The following is a 24,105-nucleotide window of genomic DNA, read 5'->3' on the forward strand; positions in this document are numbered from 1 at the left end:
GAGAGGAGAAGCTGGGCAGAGAAATACAAAACTGATAGATACCCAGACAATAAGGAATAACTGCAAGGTCTTAAAAAGGAAGCTAAATTACAAATTTAAAAGTGCATTTGAGCTGCTTCAGAATCGATGAAAGATCAACATAAACAAGCGTGGGCAGACCAGTTGAGGGAGTCTAGACTACAGAGTAACGGCACCAGGATCAACTTTGTGCTGTATGCACACCAGTGTAGTCTGGAAGCTTCTCCCCAGCATGGACTGAGCACTGTTTTGGAAGCTAATTAAGTTCAATATTGTCAAGTGAATACATGAACACTTAGTGTGCTGGGTAGGCTAGGTGGAAAGAGTGAAGTATGCTATTCGAATTATTAGTGCTGTAGAAATGTTACTTTTGCTTGATACCTGACTACGGATTCTCCTGCCTGTCCACATATTTACCTTGCCCCCACTCCTTAGGCCATTGTCAGAAAACCAGCATTTCCTCTAATGTAGGCCCAGTATGAAGGGATTCCAGGAATGGACTAGGTAGGCATCAGAAAAAAGCCAACCGGATTTTCATAGTGTGAAGACAAAACCAAAAAGGTAATCATAAAGACCAAGTGCTCATTAGAGGACTGAAAAGAAATATGGGCTACGTCAGACAGGTGTATATATTAAGGCATATAAGGTTCTGGAAAGACTGAACTCTGGGTGGAAATCCTAACTCCAGCTCTTAGTAACTAAGTACTTAACCTAACCTGTTTGAAACTCAGTGTTCTCATCTATAACATGGGGCAAATGCCACAAGGCCTGAGGGTTTCATTGTGAGAACTGGATAATGTACTTTATGCATCTACATCATGGTAAGCTTTTAACAGACAGTAGCTATTACTCATAATTGGCACTCTCATTCTTGAGTTGTTTGTTTTTTAAAACATTTGGTATTCAATTTTAGAAACAGAAATGTACTTTCAATGTAATTTAGTTTCTAACACTAAGGATTCTATATTTTAGTTTCTAGTATTTTAGTCTGGATGTTAACAAAGTTTTTCACTGTTCCTTCCACGGAAGTAGGTTATTACCACATATCCCATCCTGACTTCATATTTTGGAGAAAAAAAAAAAGGAGCAAACAAACATTCTCCCTTGAAAACCAAAGTACACAGAGACTACTGATTCAAACTACTGTCACTCAAGAAAAGGAACATCACTAGCGATGTTCCTTCGAGGAAATAAAAGCGTTTGATCAATTCGGAGTCATTCCCATTCAAACATTCCAAACCCCGCAGAGTGAGCAAACGTTCAAGTTTCTACTACGAAAACAATCTGTAGCCTTCTGGTTACTGGATTCACTTCAACACTTCCCAGACGCACCAAAGAAGAAACATTCCGCACATCTTCGTGCCTCCTTCTTCTCACACAAAGCTTCGCGGCTCCCCCTTCCAAGAGCCACCCCCGGCTGGGGAAACAGCCCCTCTCGGCGGGGTCGGGCCGGTGCCCAAAACCAGGGCACCCCCATGACCCGGGGGTCTCCCCCACACGTCGCCCCCTCCTGAGCTCGGCAGGCTCAGAGTTCATACCCCGCCCGGGAAACCTCCGGCGACCCCAACCCCGCCCCGGGCCCCGAGAACCTCGTGCGACCCTCCCGCTCGGGGTGGGGCGCCCAGGCAACGCCACAAGGCGCCCGGGCTCCTCCAGGCCCGGCCGGCCGCGCACCACCTCCGGCCCTCGGCCCGCGCCCCCTGGCTCCCCGCAAGGCAGTCCGGCCCTCGGACCGCTCCGCCCGACGCCACCTCCCCCGGGGAGCTGGGAGCAGGGGCGGCCGCCCGCTGCCCGGCACGTCCACCCGCGCCCAGACACACGCCCCCGCCCCGCCCCGCCCCGCCCGCGCTCCCCGCCAGTGATTCGCGTGGCGGCCGCCAGGCCAGGCCAGCCGGGCCCCGGCCCGGCGCCGCCACCTGCGCCCCCGGCCCCGCGCCATGTTTGAGAAAGAGAGGTAGCGAGCCAGAGGCCGGGCCCGGCCCGCGCGCCCCGCAGCCGCCCGCCAGCCCTGCCGCGCCGCCGCTCACCCGTCGCCCCCGGGGCCAGCGTCGCCGCCGCCGCCAGCACGAGGAGGAGCAGCCGGGGACGCGGAGCAGCGGCCGCCGCCTCCATGGTCCCGCCGCCACCGCCTGTGGCCCGGTCCGGCCCGGCCGCCGCCTCGCCTGAGCAAGCCCTGCCTCGCCCCACCTCCCGCCGCCGCGGCGGCCTCGCTCCGGCCCTTTGTAACTGCTCCGGGGCTGCGCGTCCATTGGCTGGCGGGCTCCCGCCGGCCCCGCCTCCCGGCTGTCTGCGAGCGGCCAAGCGGGACCAATCCCGGAGCCCCGCCCACGGGCTCGCTGGACAGCCAATCCGCAGCCGCGGGCGCCGGCCTCTGACCACGCCCCCAGACTCCCCGGGGGCCGTGCTGCCAGACCCCTGCCCCAGCTCCGGCCGCTCCCTGCTTGGAGGAGGCCGGGTAGCGGCAGGGTTTAGCGAGCCCTGCCCTGGCTTAGCCTCCAGCCCCGGAGGGCGAGGGTTGCACGAGGGGTGTGTCTGGGTGTGAGTCGCTTTCGGAAAAAGGCTGTGGCAGCTCTAACGCTCTTGTCTTGTAGCCTTCTCTCAGCACCTAAGATCTAGCACTGACCCCAACCCCACCCGATCCCCCCTTCATGGCCCTGCACCACCAATCCTCAACACAGTCGCCCAGATCCGCGGTCGTCAGGCAGGCTTCAACTTCCATTTCCCAAATCCAAGCTTCAACTTTCAACAGCCCGCCCCCCAAGTCCTTCCTCCGTGCCTTTGATATATGACTCAGTCTTCTCCTCCCGCTGTCAGTGTCTAACCCCAACCTAGCCCACCTCTCAAATTCCAGGCCCTGAAAGTCCTCAAATCCTGGTCTCAGATCTCAGACTTAGACTTCAGATCCTGAGCTCCGACACACCCCCGAAGAGCCTCTCTCCCTTCGGAACTCAGAGCAGACCCAGAACGGGTTCCAAACCACACACCTTTCTGACCTCCTCCTGATCCAGGTGGGAAAGGGAAGGTTCCCACCCCCACCCCCCAAGAAGGAGGACTTCCCTTCTTAGCATGCAGCACTCCTCCCGTGGCGGAGGGGGCGTAGTTAATACTTTGACTTGCCTCTGACACGCCTGCACAATAATTCTGAGGTGTCACTAGAAACCCAAATAAACTCGGCTACGTTTTCATTCTGAATTCCTAATTTACTGTGAGACGCTCCACCCACCTTCCCTCTGGGACACCAAAATGAGCTCCAGATTTGTAATTCTTCCTGTCAGACTAGTCCTCTCTTCAGACACAAACACAGCCGAGGAGGCTGTTACATAGAACAGAGAACATTTTTCCACAGAACCTTTTAAGGAGAAAATTTTATTTTCTGTGTGATTTGAGCTTGGAATTAAATAAACCTTGGTGGCAGAAATCAGAATCACCCTCCAGCATCAATTTGTAAATTAGCGCTACTCCTCGCTGAGCACTTTACCTGCCAGTAAAGACTTCCCTCCCGAGCTGTAAAAGGGTAGGTAGGGTGTTGGAGTGGAGATCTGAGACCTGCCCCATTCCCCTCCTGAACAGGATACTTATTTGAGCAAGTCAGTTAACCTTTCCGAGTCTCCATGTCTTCATCTGTAAAATGGAAACAATACCTCCTCTTTAGTGAGAGGATGTAAGATTTAGGGTTCTTCTCCCCCTCCTTCAAGCTTTACTTCTAGGCCCTCCCTCCAGCCACTGCTCTCTGACAAGTAAGCTAGGGTTCTACACTGAACCGCCGACCTAGGGATGCAGGTACTACCAAAAACAAAGCAGAGGCTGCCCTCTTGGGCAGCTGGAGAAAGCCAGTAACAAGTTCTCCTCCGGCTCCCTGCAGCGGGCAGACCAAGCAGGGAAAGACTGCCACTGGCTGGCTCTGGTCCCCATCTGCTCTCTCAGTTCCAGTTTCTTCCATGGAGATGTGGTGGGTAAGGGTCTTGTGATACCATGGGGTCTGTTAGATTGATTTTTCAGGACTCTATTCTCAGTGTCTTCCATGAAAGCTCAGGAGACATTTATTCTAAGAATGAATAAATGAATGAATGAATGATTCAACCCAGACAAGTGAAGTGTCCCCTCATCGGGTTCTCTCATTAGATTCTTCATCTCTAAAATGGAAATATTATACCTACCCCATTTATAAACAAAAGGGATTGAATCACATATCTTGAGCCCCTTAAATGATGTAATGTGTCTGGAACAGTGTCTAGAACACAGTAAATACATTTTTTTAGGACATAGTAAATATTTAGTTAATGCCATTTCCTTTGCCCAGCCCCTTCCGGCTCTGTTTGATTCTAATCAGCCTTCATTTCTGTTAACCTGTACCTTCGCCTTACAGAGCCTCAGTTAATCAGTGTCAGATTATTTTCTATGACACACTTCCAGTTCCTTAATATTTTCCATGGAACTGAGAGTCTTCATTAGAAAACTGAGGAACAGGAAGGAGAAAAATACTATTTTTAAATTTTATTTTCCTGATATTAGGAGGAAATTTCCATGAGCGTGGATCCATAAATAAACTACATGGGAATGGAACAATAAATGATAAGTTTAAAATCATGGTTCTCAAACTTTAAAATGTCTTCAAATTAGCTGGAGAACTTTAAAAAATGCAGATTCCTGGGTATCAGCCCCACAGAGTCTGTATCAGTTCATCTGAAGGAGGTCCAGGAGACTGCATTTAGAACAAAGACCCCAGTGACTCTGCTGCCGGTGTCACCAGGCCACACTTCAAAAGACACTGGTTTGGAAAATGTTGCCCTGAAATTCAAGAAATAAAAATGCATATACTTATTTCACCCTTTGAGAAAGGGAGAGCAATGGAAGAAGCCTCTGGCTTTGGAGGCCTGCAGACCCTAGCTGGAATCCTGACTCCGCCATTTATCAGATGTAGGATGCGTGTACACGCCATGATTTCTCTGAGACTTCACATTCCCCAGTGTAAAATGGAATAATGATACTGACTCATATATTTGTTGTAAGGTCTATATGAGCCCTTGCACATGGAGAATCTCCCATAACTGTCAATTCCCGTCGCACACTCTATAGGCTCTGAAAAAGGCGTGTTACTCCACCTTGATTTCATGGGGAAGAAACTGACAACCAGCCCCCAGCAAGTCAGCTTCAGAGCCAGGACTAAGAGACTCTTACTCCAATGCCTTGTCCTCTGCACAATGCTGCTGCTCAGTCTTTATGACAAATACATTGTTTGCTTTTCCTTTTGGATTATTCCCTCAAGATGTTTTCTCCCAAGTAGAGAGCAGAGACAGCCAGTTGCCTAAACTACATCCATTCCTACATTCACCTTATAACAGAATCCTCATTTTGGGGGGAGGGGGGAACAGTTCACCTGGCTAAAAATCTTAATTTCCCAGGCTCCTGGCACTTAGATATGACCATGTGACAGAGTTCTGCCCAGTGAAACATAAGAAGTCTACCAGGTAGAGTTCTTGGAATGATACTGTTTTCCCCATAAAGCAGAGATAGACTCTTCACATTCTTATCTTCTTTCTGCCCAGAACACAGTTGCAATGCCTGGAGGTACAGCAGCCATTTTGTGAGCATAAGGATGATGGTCACTACTAGGAATAGTAGAGCGAAAAATGGAGAGAGTCTGGGTCCTTGATAAATTCCTTGAGCAACTGTGCCAGCTCTAAATGCTTACAAATGAAGTTCATATTACATGAAAAAAATAAACATCTTTTTTTTCACCTTAAAACACTTCTAGTCGTATGCTAACTATTGTATATTTTGTTTCTATCTTATTTTTTAACTTACAAGCTATTATTGCTTTGTGCCATTATCTATTACTAACTCCTGGGTTCCTAACTGAATATCAAATCACCTCAAAATTTAGTGGCTTAGAATAATAACCATATATTATTTCTCAGGAGACTGTGGGTAGGCTGTGCTGTTTTTCTCAGCCTAGGCCAATTTAAGCAGATTGCAGCTGAGCTCACATATGAGTCTGCTGTCAGGGGCAGGTCAGCTGGGAGTTGAACACATCTAACGGTTTAGATCAGCTCCTTTATGTGGTTTTTCATTCTGTAGCAGGATAGCCTACTTTTGTTAACATGACAGTTCAGGGATCCAAGATGATGAATGGCGGTTTACAACTGGCACATCATTTCTGCCACGTCCCATTGGTTTGGGCATGAATTAGGCCAGACCCAAATTCAAAGGGTGGGGAAATAGAATCCACCTCTTCATAAAAAGAGCTGCAAAGTCACATTGCAAAGGTGTGTGGATACCAAGAGAGAAATAATGTGGCCATTTTTGCAAACACTTTTTACCACTTTTTCTGATCTTTACTTTTTTTTTTTTTTTTAATCCCTCGCGTTTCCATCTCAAATCACTTTAATTCTGCCTGAAGTATATCCTTTCAAATTCCCTTTGGTGACAGTCGACTCTGTAGCAAACAATTTTAGTTTTCATTTGACCGAGATGACAACATTTAATCCTTATTTTTGGGCAGTGTGTTCACTGGACATAGAATTCTAGATGCGTAATTGTTTTCTTTCAACAATCAAAGCTATCCTTCCACTGTTTCTGGCTTCCATTGTTGTGCATGTGAAATCAGATGTTAGTCTGTTTCTCCTTTGTAGGTACTTGGTCTTTTCTTTCTACTTTTTTTGAATAGACTATTTTTTCTAAATAAAAATATTTATAAATAAATATTATAAATAATAAATAAAACATTTATTTTTTAGGTTCACAGCAAAATTGAGCATAAATTACATAGAGTTCCCATATATTCCCTGTCTCTTCCCAGGCACAGCCTCCCCCACTATTCATATCCCCCATTAGAGTGGTACCTTTTTTATAATCAATAAACCTGCACTGACCACGTCATTATCACCCAAAGTCCATAACTTCCATTAGAAATCATTCCTTGTGTTGTACATTCTAGGGGTTTTAACAAATGTTTAATGGCATATGTCTACCACCCTAGTATCATACAAACTAGTTTCACAGCATATTCTGTGCTCAGCCTACTTGTCTCTCCCTCCCCCTAACCCTTGGCAATCACCAATTTTTTACTATCTCCATAATTTTGCCTCTTCCAGAATGTCATATAGTCAGAATCAAACTGTAGCCTTTTAAGATTGGCTTCTTTCACTTAGTAATATGCATTTAAGTTTTCTCCATATCTTTTCATGGCTTGATGCTTCATTTCCATTTAGCGCTGAATAATATTCTGTTCTATAGATTTACTAGAGTTTATTTATCCATTCAACCCCTGAAGGATGTCTTGGTTGCTTCCAAGTTTGGGCAATTACGGATGAAATGCTATAAACATCCGTGTGCAAGTTTTTGTGTGGACATAAGTTTTCAACTCATTTGGGTAAATACCAAAGAGCATGATTGCTGGATCATATGATAAGAGTATGTTTAGCTTTGTAAGGAACCGCCAAACTGTCTTCCAAAGTGGCTGTACCATTTTGCATTCCCACTAGCAATGAATGCGAGTCCTATTGCTCCATATCTGGCTGCTTTTATTTAATTGAATTTTTCATCCCTAGAAGTTTCATTTGGGTCTTTTAAAAATCTTTATCTCTCCTCGCATTATGTCCACATTTTTCTTTACATCCCTAAATATCTGAAGCATATTTACAATAGCTGTTTTAACGTACTTGTTGGTTAATTCCATCTTCTGTGTCTGTTTCTGTTTACTGATATTTTGGGCTCACATTTTCCTGCCGCTTTTTATGTCTAGCGACTTTTTATTGGATGCCAGACATTGTAAATTTTAGGGTATGGAATGCTTTATTTTCCTGAGGAGTCATGATCTTTTCCTGACAGTGAGTTAAGTTACTTGCAGATTAGTTTCACCCTTCAGAGGCTTATTTTAAAACTCCTTTAGGACAAGTCCAAAATAACTATTATTTTAAGACTAATTGTGCATCATTTAGAAGGTGGGTTCTTTCTGGGATCTCTGCTAAATGCTCTATATATTCTACAAGGTCTCTCTATTCTGGCTGGAGAGGACTCAATTCCTGAGCTCATCTGAACTCTGAGAATCTGTTTTATAGCTTCTCAGTAATTTTTCTGTCTTCCAAAGTTGTTCTTGCCAGCCTTGTGGGGGTCTCGCTCTCTGCGTGCATAGGTTAGTATTCAGCCAAAAAGTCAAAAGGACCCCAATGTGGATTTCTCAAACTGTCTGTAGAACTCCTTCCTCACCAGAGCTCTGCCTTGCAGATTCTAGCAGCTGCGGGTTCCCTGAGCTCTGATCTTGAGCTCCTCAAATCAGAGGAAATGCTGGGCAACTGTGTTTGTTATTCATTTACATATCATCTTCTGTGAAGTGCCTGTCCAACTCTCTTGCTCAAGTCTTATATTTATAGGGGTTACCTGTATAATCTGGATATGAGGCCATTGCCAAATGTGTATATAGTAAATATGTTTTGCTCTGTTATTTTACTGATGTTGTTTTAAAAGTGCAGCAGTTTTAATTATTCCTCTTTTTTTTTTTTATAAATTTTTTTTTCAACGTTTATTTATTTTTGGGACAGAGAGAGACAGAGCATGAACGGGGGAGGGGCAGAGAGAGAGGGAGACACAGAATCCGAAACAGGCTCCAGGCTCTGAGCCATCAGCCCAGAGCCTGACGCGGGGCTCGAACTCACGGACCGCGAGATCATGACCTGGCTGAAGTCGGACGCTTAACCGACTGCGCCACCCAGGCGCCCCAATTATTCCTCTTTTATAGATAGTTCTTTCTGTGTTCTGTCTAGAAAAAAATTGTCTACCCTCAACCACAAAGATATTCCTCTTCATTTTCTTCAAGTTGCTTAAAAGTTTTAGCTTTTACACTTAAGTCTTTAAGCTACCTTGAATTAACTCTTGTATAAGATGTGACGTATGAGTCAAGGTTTAATTTTTTCCATACTGACATTCCGTTGATCATACTGACATTCAGTATGATTTGCTGAAAAAAGTTTTCTTCCCCTTTTAAACTACATTGGTACCTTTGTCAAAAATTATGTGACTGTATATTTGTCAGTTTATTTCTGGACTCTTTTCTTTTATATTGGTCTAATTGTCTATCTTAATGCCAGTTTCACTCTCCTGATTACTGAGAGTAAAACTCAGTAATAAAACTTTATGGGAAGTTTTAAAATCATGTAGAGTTTGCCTCCCAACTTTGTTCTTCTTCACCATTGTTTTGCCCACTGTAAGAAGTAAATTGTAATGATAGCTTGTCAATATCTACAAAAAAGCCTGCTAGAATTCTTACTGAAATTGCATTGAAACTGTAAATTCAGATTCTGGGAGAACTGACATCTTTATAATATTGATCATTCTAATCTGTATGCATGGTATATGTCTCCATCTCCTCAGGTCTTTAATTTCTCTCAACCAATGTTTTATAGTTTTTGTTGGTAGAAGTCATTCATAACACTTGTTCAATTTATTTCTAGCTACATTTTTATGTTATTATAAATGAATTTCATTTTCTAATTGCTTCCATTAAGTTTTCTAAAATTTTTAATTTTAATTCTAGTTAGCTAACATACTGTATTATATTAGTTTCAGGTGTGTAATGCAGTGGTTCAACAATTCTATACATGACCTGGTGCTCATCACAAGCATGCTCCTTAATCTTCATCACCCATTTCACCCATCCCTCCACCCACCTCCCCTCTGGTAACCATCAGTTTGTTCTCTGTAATCAAGAATCTGGTTTTTGGGTTGTTTCTTTTTTTCTTTGCTCCTTTGTTTTCTTTCTTAAATTCCACATGTAAGTAAAATCATATGGTATTTATCTTTCTCTATTTCACTTAGCAGTGTACTCTCTAGGTCCATCCACGTTGTTGCAAATGGCAAGATTTCACTCTTTTTTATGGCTGAGTAATATTGCAATATATCTCAATCTCTATCTATCTATCTACCTATATATGTATCTACACACACACACATACACACACGTGCACGCGCGTGCGCACCCTGCAACTTCTTTATCCATTCATCTATCAATGGGCATTTGAGCTGCTTGCATAATATGGCTATGGTAAATAATGCTGCAATAAACATAGGGGTGAATGTATCCCTTTGAATTAGTGTTTTTGTATTTTGGCAGTAGATACCCAGTAGCGCAATTACTGAGTCATAGGGGAGTTCTATTTTTAACTTTTTGAGGGACCTCCATACTGTTTTCCACAGTGGCTGCACCAATTTGCATTCCCACCAACAGTGCACGAGAGTTCCTTTTTCTCCACGTCCTTGCCAACACCTGGTGTTTCTTGTGTTGTTGATTTCAGCCATTCTGACAGGTGTGAAGTGATATCTCATTGTAGTTTTTGATTTGCATTTCCCTGATGATCAGTGATGTTGAGCATCTTTACATGTGTCTGTTGGCAGAGAAATGTCTGTTCATGTCTTCTGCCATTTTTTTTAATTGGATTGTTTTTTGGGATGTTTTTTGAAATATTTTGGATACTAACCCTTTATCAGATATGTGATTTGCAAATATCTTTCCCCATTTCATAGGTTGTTTTCTAGTTTGGTTGATTGTTTGGTTTTTTGTTTTTGTTTTGTTTTGGGTTTTTTTTTTTTTGGTGTTTTGTTTTGTTTTGTTTTTGCTGTACAGAAGCTTTGTATTTTGACGTAGTCCCAGTGGTTTACTTTTGTTTTTACTTCCCTCGCCTTGAGAGACATGTCTAGAAAAATGTTGCTACAGCCAATGTCAGAGAAATCACTGCCTGTGGTCTATTCTATTTTTATGGTTTCAGGTCTCACATTTAGGTTCTTAATCCATTTTGAGTTTATTTTTGTTATAGGTGAGAAGGTAATCCCATGTCATTCTTTTGCAAGTGACTGTCTAGTTTTATCAACACCATTTGTTGAAGAGACTGTCTTTTTACCATTGCATATTCTTGCCTTCTTTGTTGAAGAGTAATTGTCCATATGATCATGGGTTTATTTCTAGGTTCTCCCTTCTGTTCTATTGATCTATGTGTCTATGTCTGTGCCAGTACCACACTCTTTTGATTATTACGGCTTTGTAGTATATCTTGATATCTGGGACTGTGATACCTCCAGTTTTGTTCTTTTTAAAGATTGCTTCAGCTGTTTGGGTCTTTTATGGTTCCATACAAATTTTAGGATTGTTTGTTCTAGTTCTTTGCAAAACGCTGTTGGTATTTTGATAGAGATTGCATTAAATGTGCAGATTGCTTTGAGCATATGGACATTTTAACAATATTTGTTCTTCCAATCCATGAGCACGGAGTTTCTTTCCATTTTATTTGTGTCATCTTCAATCTCTTTCATCAGTATTTTATAGTTTTCGGAGTATAGGTTTTTTACCTCCTTGGTTAAGTTTATTCCTAGGTGTCTTATTATTTTTGGTACAATTGTAAAGGGGATTGTTTTTCTTAATTTCTATTTTTGCTACTTTATTATTAGTGTCTAGAAATGCAATGGACTTCTGTATATTGATTTTGTATCCTGCAACCTTACTAAATTAATTTATCAGTTCTAGTAGTTTTTTGGTGGAGTCTTTAGAGTTTTTTATATACAGTATCATGCCATGGGTAATAGTGAAAGTTTTACACCTTCCTTAGCAAATTGAATACATTTATTTCTTTTTCTTGTCTGATTGCTGTAGCTAGGACTTCCAATACTATGTTGAATAAAAGTGGTGAGAGTGGATGGACATCATGTCATGTTCCTGACCTTAGGGGGAAATCTCTCAGTTTTTCACCATTGAGGATGATATTACCTGTGGGTTCTTCACATATCGTCTCTATTGTGTTGACGTATGTTTCCTCTAGATCTGCTTTGTTGAGGGGTTTTATCATGAATGGATGTTGTACTTTGTCAAATCCTTTGCTGCATCTTTTGAAACGATCGTATCCTTTCTTTTATACTTTCTCTTGTTGATGTGATGTGTCAAGTTGAATGACTTATGAATAATGAACTACACTTGCCTGCCAGGAATAAATCCCGCTTGACTGTGGTGGATGATTTTTTTTAATGTATTGCTGAATTCAGTTTGTTGATATTTTGTTGATGATTTTTGCATCTATGCTCATCAGAGATATTGGCCTGTGGTTCTCTTTTTTGTTGTGTCTTTATCTGGTTTTCATGTAAGGGTAATGCTGGCCTCATAGAACGAATTCAGAAGCTTTCTTTCCTCTTCTAGTTTTTGGAGTAGTTTGGGAAGAGTAAGTATTAGCTTTTCTTTAAATGTTTGGTAGAATTCACCTGTGAAGCTGTCTGGTCCTGGGATTTTGTTTGGTGGGAGGTTTTTTGTTGTTGTTAACTGATCAATTTCATTTCTAGCAATCAGTCTGTTCAAATGTTCTGTTTCTTCCTGATTCCGTTTTGGGAGGTTATATGTTTCTAGGAATTTATTTCTTCTAGGTTGCCTAATTTGTTGGGATATAATTTTTCATAACATTCTCTTATAATCCTTTGTATTTCTGTAGTGTTAGCTGTTATTTCTTCTCTTTCACTCCTGATTTTGTTTATTTGAGTCTTCTCCCTCTCTCTAGATGAATCTAAAGATTTATCAATCTTGTTGATCTTTTCAAAGAAACAACCTGGTTTCATTGATCTGTTCTATTGTTTTTTATTTCATTCATTTCTGCTCTAATCTTTATTATTTCCTTCCTTCTACTGGTTTTGGGTTTTATTTGTTCTGCTTTTTCTAGATCCTTTAGGTGTAAGGTTAGGTTGTTTATTTGACATTTTTCTTGCTTCTTGAGGTAGGCCTGTTTTAGTATGAACTTCCCTCTTAGAACAGCTTTTGTTGCATCTTAAAATTTTTACCATTGTGTTTTCATTTTCATTTATCTCCATGTATTTTTAGATTTCCTCGTTGATTTCTTGGTTGACCCATTCATTGTTTAGTAACAGGTTATTTAACCTCCATGTATTTGTTTCCATTAAGTTTTAATTTTTTTTAATAGAAGTTGTATTTGAATCTTTCCCAATTCTATTTGGTCTTCCTTTATTGTTCCTTGTTTCCAACACGTGTTTTTCAATTTGGCTTGTTTTTTTTTTGTTTTGTTTTGTTTTGTTTTGTTTTTTTACAGCATTTAAAGCATTGGTATGTTAAAAAAAAAACCACAGCAATCATAGTTACTTCATAATTGTGTTTGTATATGATGATTCAAGCATATGAAATCTTGTGAGTCTATTTCTGTGTCTGTTGTTTCTCATTTATAGTGCCTCTGCATACACATTGTTCTTTTTATTGAAAGCTGTGCATTTTCTTCGGAATTTTGTTTAAAAATTTTTTTTTCAATGTTTATTTATTTTGAGAGACAGAGAGAGACAGAGTGTGAGTAGGGAAGGGGCAGAGAAAGAGGGAGACACGGAATTCAAAGCAGGTTCCAGACCATGAGCTGTCAGCACAGAGCCCGATGCGGGGCTTGAACCCACGAACCGTGAGAGCATGACCTGGGCTGAAGTCGGACACCCAACCAACTGAGCCACCCAGGCACCCCAGAATTTTATTTGTGATAATTCTTTAAGGTCTGAGGTAAAGGTACGTTCTTCTATCGAGGATTTGCATTTGTTCTTGTAACCTGTACCCCTACCAGTCTCAGGTTACTCTAACAAATTATTGGGTTGAATTTTTTTTTATTTGTTTATTGTTTAGAGCACACAGGTAATACGAATTTGGGCTTTAGACTGCATGAGGGACAGTTTATGCTTCCAGAGTCTCTGTGATAACATTATTTTTCTTTTTTTGCTCCGCATTCAAGTTCTTGCAATTCCCTGCTGGTTGATGGGATTAGTGGTTATTTCTGGTTCACCTTCTCACTGGGAGTGTAGACCTTTGGGGTCTCATCTTCATGGAAGGGGTGCCCAGAGGCTTTGGATGGCCCCTGATCTTTGTACTCTGTGATTCCCTGTATTCTATGAGACCAGACATCAGAAGCTCAAGTTAATCTGGTTCAATAAGTGCCCTCAGAGCAACAGCCAGCCACAGTGCTCCAATTTCCATGATGAGCTCCTTCTTTCACTTAGTACTTTGGCCGAAGAATCTCTTTCTTAGTTTCTTTCCCCCTGATACATGCAGTTAGGAAGATATATTTACCCAGCATTTTTAGGTTTATTCCATGGGAGGGTCAACCCATCAATTATCAGGAATGAAACTCGTGCTATCTAACCTCCTATTGCACAGGCATCTTCAAAATTACTATCAAATTTTCTGCTGCAGCATAACACAGTTGTTACTGTTATAAGTACCAAAGGGAATTCAAACAAAAGCTATTTTGCCAATACAGTGTAAAAGAAATTCAGCTTCTGGCATTGTCTCTGCTGCTTCTCAAGCATTAAAAATATGCTCACAGGCTGTCTATCCTACTCGCCTCTGTCAAGCTGGTTTCCCCAAATGCTTGGGTTGCTTTAAGAAAATGTTTTGTTTTGTGTTTTGTATTGTTTTGTTTTCATTCAGGCTTTTGTTGTGGATGTCTACTTTTAAACACACTATGGATAAAGAACTTGTCCTATGGATACTTCCTCTGCTTTGGGGACTTTATTTATTTGTGAATGTTTGATTAATTTTATAAATCCCCCATTGATCCTGGAAAACAGAAGTGGACCCTTTTGTACACGTGAATTTTTGTGTTGTGTATGTGTGCATATTTAATCCTGGTAGTTAACCTTTGCTTAATTTTGGTTGCTTGATCTGTAAAGACACAGATGTGCATTAAGCTCTCCCCGCTGCTTTCCCTGCCTCCCCAGAGACACATCCTCTGGCTTTCACCACCCTCCTTAACTCAGCGTAGAACTAAAAGGTAACGCCAACTTCCTGGCCCCTGTGAGTTAGGGCTGAGGGCTAGCAGGCCTGAACCATCTTCTCTCTGACCTTGAGAAGCAGTCCCACGGCTGCGGACCGTGACTGTGTTTGTACCAGTCTTGCCCTCAGACAGTTGGAAAGTAAGCAGTCCCAACCTCCCTCTCGGGGCCTCAGCTTCCAGTGGGATGACAACTAGGTTTCTGCCTTGTTCCCATGTCTAGGCTGAGCTGAGTGGATGAGGCGTGCCGCTGCAGGAGCCAGGCTCCGAGAAGCATCTCATTTGAGTCCAAAGCAACGGCCCGGGAGATTTAGGAGAGATTTCAATGAGCCTGAGCAATGGATGAGCACTGCTCAGGTAAGGGCACCCCATGCCCGCATCACCAACTCTGACCTCCAGAGTACAGGTCTCGGCTCCTTCAGGCCCCAAAATGTAACCCAAACTCCTTCCTCATTTCTAGTAAGACAGTTGAGACAACTAGGTACTTTCCAAAGGAGTTTAACTGTGAGGCTTAAGGAAATGAAAGAAGAAAATGCTGTAGACCCCCAAGCTTATAGAACCTGTGTGCCTCAGCTTCTGGAAGGTTCTGCGTCACACCCTATTTGAGAGTTCCATTTGTAGATGACTCCATATTATATGAGACGGGCTCCTTCACCCTAATCCCAACAAAAAGCCAGTGTGTGTGTCGGTGGGGGCAGGGGTCAGGCTCCCTGAATGCACTGCTTTCTCTCTCCCAGCCCTCATGAGCAGGGTGGTGTGGGGAAAGATAGGAGCCCCCGGAAGGACAGGACTAAAGCATGAGGTCTTTCCATGCAACTGTTCTTCTTTCCTCTCCCAGACATGAGTAGGTCACCTCCTTCCAGCCCAGCCCTTTTTTTCCTTCTAGGTGCTCACAGTTAAGTGAGGGAGATGGCTGCATACAGTTTTCACTTATTGTGGGATCTTAACTGCAGCATCACTGGACCACCTCCCAACTCCTGCATCATGTTTCATCCCAAGAGAAAACGGTCTGACTTCCCAAAGCACACACAAGAAGTCGTTTACATTGCCATTGAAAATAAAATTTTTAGTGGTGCCAGAAAGATTACATTTAAAAGACAAAATGTGGCCTCTGCCGCCCTACCCTCTTCCTCCCTTCCGACAGGTCCCTGCCCATTCTAACATCTATGCAGTTAGCCTTCCCCCTCCCCTTCTCCCACTACCCAGATCTCTGCCACAAAAGCCCTGTGTGTCTGGTGGGCAAACGTAGACGAGGTCTTGGCAGGCTGCCAGAGAGGGCAGGCAGGGCAGTGGCTGCTGTTAGTGTCCACCGTGGTGCAACAGGACAGGTGCGGCCCTGGTGGCCGTCTTCCCTCTCACCACTCTTTCCTCTGTCTGTCCCCAAGTGCTATTGCTCCCCAGGATCTGTCCCAGGTCTTCTCATTTTGACTCAATTCACACCACTTCCTGGACAACCTCAAATGCTCCCCTGGCTTCCCCTGGCGCGGACATGCTGATGACTCTCAAATCCCTGTTTCCCCAGGAATTCAGCTCCTAAGTGCCCAGGTTCTTCCAACCTGTAAACCACTCCTTGGGGGAACCCAGAGCTTGAGAGAGACCTCTGGTCAACTACAAAGCTCTCTTTAGGGCAGCAAAACCATAACTTTTCTAAGTAGGTTATTGATGATGTAGTTTGGAAGTCACCCTGTGTCTTGTTTGTTTTTTGGTCTCTCCTCCCTCCCCAGCAAGTTCTGGCCCAGGATGGGGCTGGGGCTGACAGTGAATAGCCTTTTTGTGTTTCCGACCAGATTGGGCATCTCCAAAGCATTTATTTGTAAGGTTTTCGGGCCCATCAAAGGATCTGGTTGGATTCCCTAAGAGGCAGATCCCTGGATTAATTGCGTCGGTCATGTGTCCATTCACTGTGGCCGTGGGGTAACATATCTTAGTTTAGGTCTAGGACTACTGCCCATCCATGAACCAATCACGGTGGCAACTGATTGGGATTCTGGCAACTGGTTTAGGTCAGTCCATGGATACTCCCAGAGCCCACCCTAACCACAAGGCTATCCCACCGTGGTGAAAGAGGGAATAGGTGGCAAGTTAGCAAGCAGCCAATGTCCCCTGCAAAGTTCCTCTTGAGCAATGGCTTGCAAACATTTTCTGTACATGATCCATAGTAAAAAATACACTTTATGTTGTGACCCAGTATCTGCCCCCACCCCCCACACACGGCTTTCACAAAACTTCCACAAAATACTATTTACCCTTTGCTTGCTACAGGCAACACATGGTGAAATTTTGTGGTCCTGGCTTCTTGGCCAGGTAACACCTAATTCTATCGTGGTTTTTTAAAAATCCTGGTCTAAACGCCCAAGACTGATTTCACAACTCGCTAGTGGGTCAAAGCCCATGGTTTGACAAATGCTACTCTGAAGGTTTACATACACTACTTGCATAGTTTAAATGGTTGTTAAATGCGTCATAAATTCTCCAGGAATTTAACAGGGAAATGTGTATGGACGTGGAAGTTGAGGAAGTTGAGTTAATGGAGAGTACAAAGTCATTAAGCATACGGGGGTGGTGCTTGTCACTTATGACTCAGAAAGAAGGCCCTGGGAGTAGGGATTTTTGAATTCCAATGTAGGACTCTAGCTTCAAGTAGTAATCAGTCTATGGGACTTTCCTCCCAAATAGATCAGATTTATGGCTACGAAGGACTTCTCTGAAGAGGCTGTATGGGCATGCAATCCAGCTGGGTGCCCTGAGATGTTTTGTTCCGTGATTTTTGTTACCCAGAACCAATTCCAACCTCTGACCAGACTTCTTCAACCCCTTGGTGACTGGATTATAGTGAGAAGACGATGCTTTTTGGTCATGCGAGGGCCAGGCTCAGCACCTGTTGTGCGCAGGATGTGTCTGTGCACCTGGGGGGGTATGTCAGGGGAGTGAGGATAAATAGGCCATGTACCCAGGTACACAACGTTAAATGACATCCACAAGTATATATTTTTAAGGATACGTTAATATGATAACACAATTCAGAAGAGTGGTTTAGTAGGTTGAGAGAGAGAGAGAGAGATAGGGAAAGGACACAGGAGGGTCTTCAACAGGGATGGTAACATCTTATTTTTCAATCTAAGTGGCAGATACATGGCTGGTTATTTTATTATTCATTAAACTTTAAAGATGCAATGAACGCACACACACACACCTATTGGCATTTGTGACAAAAACCAAAATAAGCCATGGAGTCCATGCTCCATGAGCCCACAGACTCAAGCGGAAGACAGACATAATCACAACAAATATATTATACACTGAGATAATAAGAAATAGAAAGAAGAAATTCATTCTGGCTATCTATATGACCTTGGGTAAGTCATTTTATTTCCTGAAGCCTGGCTCTCTTCAGATACATTTGCTACACAGATAGATAAATGCACGCGCACACACCCACACCCACCCACCCACCCACACCCACACCCACACACACACACACATAATAAGTTTATGGTGAGACTCCATTGATATGTAACGCATGAGAAAATGTCTGACGCGCCGTGAAACACTGTAAAACCTGTGAGATAATATTATCACTCTGGGCGTCTTTGCAACTGCTTATTTCTTCTGTGAAACTGCTATCCCACACAGTTTTGTGCTCGAGTGGCAGTCTGAAGGAAGCAGGTTGTAAGTGACTGTAAATTATTCTCAATCGAACATATTTTGTGTCTAGCACAATGAGGGACAGAAATAAAGACGGCACCGGCTACTACTGAATAGCTTGTGATCACCAGAACAGGGCCTTGGAGCTTCAGAGACCCCTGGGATGACAAGTCTAAGGGGACTAGGACTTTGAACTTGTGGGCTATGAGGGGTTAGTGCTGAGAGGAGAGTACTATGCCTCCCCTTTCCTAGGGGCTCTTTCAGTCCAGCTAGTAGGCCCCCCACTGCCATTACCACACGGGGCCCTGGCAGGTGTGCACCTCCTTTGTGCTCGGGCCTAAACATGGACACAAATCCTTCCCCCGGCTCTTATCAGCCTAAGAAAGCACAAGAAGACTGTGGCTTCTGATGCTGCCAGGAGAGGCTCCCTTTCAGGATTCCCAGGCCCTGTCCTTGCCCCTCTGCCATATGAGACCTCTGATACCAGCCAGACAGCAGTATGGCTCTGCAGGCTCCTTGCTCAAAGTCCTGATTTCCGGCCACTTGCCATCGCCGCGTGAGCAGTTCCACCCCAAGGTTTGGAGGGGTGTTCTCAGGAAGAATGTGAAAATTCACTATTAAGCCTTAGGAGTCTAGGTTCAAGGACACTCCAGGCAAACTGACTCCTGAACTTAGGCTCCGAACATTGTCTCTCTCAGCATAGAGTATGTCCCAGAGATTAGCGGAGACTGAAGTCCCAGGTTGGAGTCAGGTAGTTTGTCAGTCAGAATCCCAGCTGAACAGGTGACACGTACAAATGGGGTAATTTGAGGAGTGTTTGATGAAAAGACTATTTTCAAAGGGACGGCAGGGTATGGAGAAACCACAAGGGAGAATGCAGAAGCCCAAGGCTCACGGAGGCACCAATAACAGCAGCCCAGCCTGAATGGGTGCAGGGAGGAGGAGCTGCGGGAGTGTGGAGAGGGGGGCCCGTGTAGGGAGCCACTTGACTGGAGTGGTGCTTTTCAAGGGAGGGATGCAGCAGAGCCCAAGACAGGAAACCCTGCAAATAAGTACCCTGACCTCACACCCCTCCCTCCCTTCCATCCGGAGCTACTGGGCTAGCCCAGCTGGAAGCCAACATACAAGGGAACCCGCGGCTGTACTGCGGATGCTCTGCAGGGCACAGAGCCTGGTGGGTCTGGAGGGTCAACTGACCCCCAAAGCCTCACTGTGAAAAGTGAGGGGCAGGGTGATGGGGGCGCTGGTCTTGAGCAGCACAGCCCAACAGTCAAGATGGGGAAACACCAGAGATGACAAAAACACACACAAGCAGTCGATTCAGGGAGACCACCCTCAGACCATGGGAATTCAGAGGTTGAGAAGGCCATTGGGAGGCCAGGGCACGTCCTTGATGGCTGAATTCAAGTGTCCTGTGTCTGAACGAGGACAGAGACACATCTTTGCAGAGATATTTTTGGCATGCAAGAATCGAATTCATTTAGCAATTTCACTTGCAGCAGCAGGTTGAAATTTCTCATCAACTGTTTTCAAGGACATTTAGAAGCAAATGTGCAGCGGACACTCCGTGATTTACTTTATGAAGCAGTCTTGAATGACTTAATGGAAAGACCCTGGTGTAACAATGCAGAAGACCTCTGTGTTAGACTTCACTTTGCCTCAAACTCACTAAGGTCCTTTAAATCACTCTCTCCCCCTCTCTGGGCCTCAGTTTCCTTTTCTGCAGTGTGACAGGGTTGGCTGCGATCTGTAAGATCTCTTCTGATTCTAGCATGCTGATTTTCTCTTTTTTTAATTTTTTTTTAACGTTTATTTATTTTTGAGGCAGAGAGAGACAGAGCATGAATGGGGGAGGGTCAGAGAGAGGGAGACACAGAATCTGAAACAGGCTCCAGGCTCTGAGCTGTCAGCACAGAGCCCGACGCGGGGCTTGAACTCACGGACCACGAGATCATGACCTGAGCCGAAGTCGGCCGCTTAACCGACTGAGCCACCCAGGCGCCCCTAGCATGCTGATTTTCATATAAACTGTATGAAACATCGGTCTTGGCAGTGACTTTTTGGAGATAGAAAACCAGAAATTCCAGCAACAAAAGCAAAAATGAACACGTGGCACTACACTAAATGCTAAAAACTTCTGCTGGGCAAAGGAAACAATCAACACAGTGAATCGGCAACCTACGGAATAGAAGATATTTGCAAATCCTATATCTGATAAGGGTTTAATATCCAAAATATATAAGGAACTCATACAATTCTACAGCAAAAACAAACAAAATAAAACCCTAATTTTAAAAATGGGCAAAGGACCAGAATATACATTTTACCAAAGAAGACATATAAATGGCCAAGAAGTATATGAAAAGGTGCGTGATATCCCCAATCATTGGGGAAATGCATGTCAACACTACAATGATATATCACCTTACACCTGTTAGGATGGCTATTATCAAGAAGACGAAAGATAACTAGTATTAGAGAGGATGTGAAGAAAAGGGAACTCTTGTACAGTATTGGTAGGAATGTAAATTGGTACAGTCTTTATGTAAAATAGTATGGAGGTTCCTTGGAGAATTAAAAATAGAACTACCATATGATCCAGCAATCCCTCTTCTGAGTATATATCCATAGTAAATGAAATCAGTACCTTGAAGATCTATTTGTGCTCCCATGTTCATTGCAGCATTATTCACAACAGCCAGGACATGGAAACAGATTAAATGTCTGTCGATGGTTGAATGGATGAAGAAATTACTGGAGTCGCCTGGGTGGCTCAGTCAGTTAAGCATCTGACTTCGGCTCAGGTCATGGTCTCATGGTTCATGAGTTTGAGCCCACGTCAGGCTCTGTGCTGACAGCTCAGACCCTGAAGCCTGCTTTGGATTCTGTGTCTCCCTCACTCTCTGTCCCTCCCCTGCTTTGCTTCTCTCTCTCTCTCTCTCTCTCTCAAAAATAAATATTTAAAAAAAATTTTTTTAAAGAAATTACTCTGTGTAATTTATGTATGTACACACACACACACACACACACACACACACACACACACTGGAATATTGTCCAGCCTTTAAAAAGGAGATCCTGCCATTTACAACAACATGGATGAACCCGGAAGACATTATATTAAGTGGAATAGGCCAGACACAGAAAGAAAAATACGGCATGATCTCACTCACATGTAGAGTCTGAAAAAAGTCAAATTCATAGAAGTAGAAGGTAGAATGGTGGTTCCCAGGGGTGGGGAGGCAGAGGAAATGGGGAGATGTTGAGCAAGGGGTACAAAACTGCAATGACGAGGAATGAATATGTTCTATAGATCTAATGTACAGCATGGTGACTATAGTTAATAATATTGTATTGTATACTGAAAATTTGCTCAGAGTAGATCTCAGGTGCTCTCACCACATACTCACACTCACACACACACACACACACACACACACACACACACACAAGTGGTTACTATGTGGAGAGACGGATATGTTAATTAGCTTAACTGTAGTAATCTTTTCACTATGTATATGTATGTCAAAATGTTGTACACTTTAAATATACACAGTTTTATTTTTTTAAAAAAGAACCAGTCCTGACATATCAGCACAGCCAACTTGGCAGCCACTGTGTGATTCCATTTTGTAAGTTACAAAATTGTTTCTTTGAAGTCTCTCTTTAACATTGCTCCATTTCTCTGATGCAGCAAGAAGGCAAGGGAAAATAATTGCTTTCCAGTGGACTCATGCCCATGAAAACAAACCCAAGCGTACTGCTGCTAAAAAGAATCCAGTCTGCCACACTTCCTATTTATTTGGCTTTGGAGAACTGGACAGAGCAGAACTGAGGCAGGCGTGATACACCGTATTGAGTCATCATCACCTGAAGTGGCTTCCACCTCCCAGAGCCTCCTGCTGGCTGGCGAGAAGGCAGGGCCTCCGTTTGCCACCCTCCCCTCCATCCTACTTTTCTCCACGGAGGAACACGTGGCGCTCGCTGCCTCGTTACAATTCCTGCCCACAACGTGCATTTCTTGTTGGGTTAAAAAAGAAAACAGACCCAGCCTCCGAGTGCGCACGCTTTCTCCGGTTCCTGGACTGCATTCAATCTGACTTCCTGTAAGACGGATCTGTTGGGTTTGCCTGCCTAGCTCCTTTATCCGACTTGTTTAAGAGAAACAGCACTCTCACCTCGTTCGTGTAGAGATCTGGTTGATTCTGGTGGGGCTGCCAGTCGCCGAGTCCTGAGTCCTGACCCCCGCCCCAGGCGATGACGCAACCTAAGCCTGACCAATCACAGAACCCCATCCCGCAGCCTCGAGACTTAAGGAGGAGGCTGGTGGAAGCTGGGACTTAACCTCAGGTTCAGCACGGGGAGGGGAGAGCAGTCTTCTCACTGCCTTGGCACAGCTGAGCTAAATAACACGTCAGGAGTTTCTGGCGGCCATGCTTCCTGTACTCTGTCCTCGCCAGGGTGAAGGCATCCCAAGTAAGAGAAATGAGGCCGGGGCACAGAGAAACGTCAAGATGAGGGAAGCAGGGGGACGCCCGAGTGGCTCGGTCGGTTAAGTGTCCGACTTTGGCTCAGGTCATGATCTACCGGTTCGTGGGTTCAAACCCCGCTTGGGGCTCTCTGCTGACAGCTCAGAGCCTGGAGCCTGCTTCCGATTCTGTGTCTCTCTCTGCTCCTCCTCTGCTCACGCTCTCTCCCAAAATAAATAAACATTTATATATACACATATATACATACATACATATATATGTATGTATATATGTATGTATATATGCGCTGAGTGAAGCAGGAAGAGGGATGAGAGTAGAAAGCAAAAAGCATGACAATGGCCCACCCTTTGTCCAAACACCAGTAACCCCCCCTTTTCTAGGTATGCTAGGGTTAACTGGATTTCTGTCCCACAACTAAAGAAGCCTGAATAATACAGCAATTTGTCCCTATAAATGGAGACTTGTGAGTAATAAGGTAATGGGCCCTAAAATGTGGAGCTGGCTGGGGCAAGGGGGTGCGGAGCCACAAGGACTCCCCTTTCCTGGGAGGAGAAGCTGGTATTCCAGGCCATGTGCTGTGAACAGCCGGTTAGATGGTCACTGGCTGTTACAAGAGGTCTATCCCAAAAGATGCCAGGATGTTGGAATGGGTTGTCTGGGCACTACGGAAAAAGATGCTTCCATCAAAGCTGGGTTGTTTGAAAGTGGAAGGATCAGCAGACAGATAAAAGAGCAGCTCTTTCTCCTCACGGCAAGATTCCATGGGTGCAGAGAGTTGGCTGACCATTTTCCCTGAATAACTGCAAAGGCAGAAATCTGTGGCTGGGAAGGAAGGTGCTGGAGTAAAGAGGAAGCATCTCATCTTGACTGGAACACGGCCCAGGGCCTGTGTAGACCTTCCTCATCACGTGGAGCTTCAAGCCAGCTCAGGCCAGGAAGCTGAGCCCCCAGGAAATGGACGCTTCTCTGGGCCTGGGTGAAGGGCAGAGACTCCTCCACTATGGGGTCCAGTTTGCCGCTGCTCGGTGGAATTCTCCCATGTCTCCCAAGAGGCGGGACCAATAGGAGCATGGAGGAATTTGCCCCTCTGCCAGAGAAGTGAGTTTTTGCTGTCGCTGTCCAGAAGGACGAGATATAGGTTGTTGGCAGATGACAACCGTAATTGCTTC

The 24,105-nt window shown here is 44.2% G+C and overlaps 1 protein-coding gene across 3 annotated transcripts in view; it reads right to left on the reverse strand.

The window, feature by feature from the left end:
* TGFBR1 (transforming growth factor beta receptor 1) overlaps positions 1-2,267 on the reverse strand; it is a 57,527-nt gene extending 55,260 nt beyond the window's left edge. For 2 of the 3 annotated variants that reach the window (XM_047830506.1, XM_047830505.1), the window contains exon 1: positions 2,046-2,212. In XM_047830506.1, coding sequence (XP_047686462.1) covers positions 2,046-2,130 — 85 coding nt within the window. In that variant the 5' untranslated portion in view covers positions 2,131-2,212. Of the gene's footprint in view, positions 1-2,045 lie in introns of all 3 variants that reach the window. The other variant, XM_047830507.1, reaches the window with a different exon arrangement.
* Between the last annotated feature and the right edge of the window lie 21,838 nt (positions 2,268-24,105).

Source organism: Prionailurus viverrinus, chromosome D4 (genome assembly GCF_022837055.1).
Source record: "Prionailurus viverrinus isolate Anna chromosome D4, UM_Priviv_1.0, whole genome shotgun sequence".
In the NCBI taxonomy this organism is placed as follows: Eukaryota; Metazoa; Chordata; class Mammalia; order Carnivora; family Felidae; genus Prionailurus; species Prionailurus viverrinus.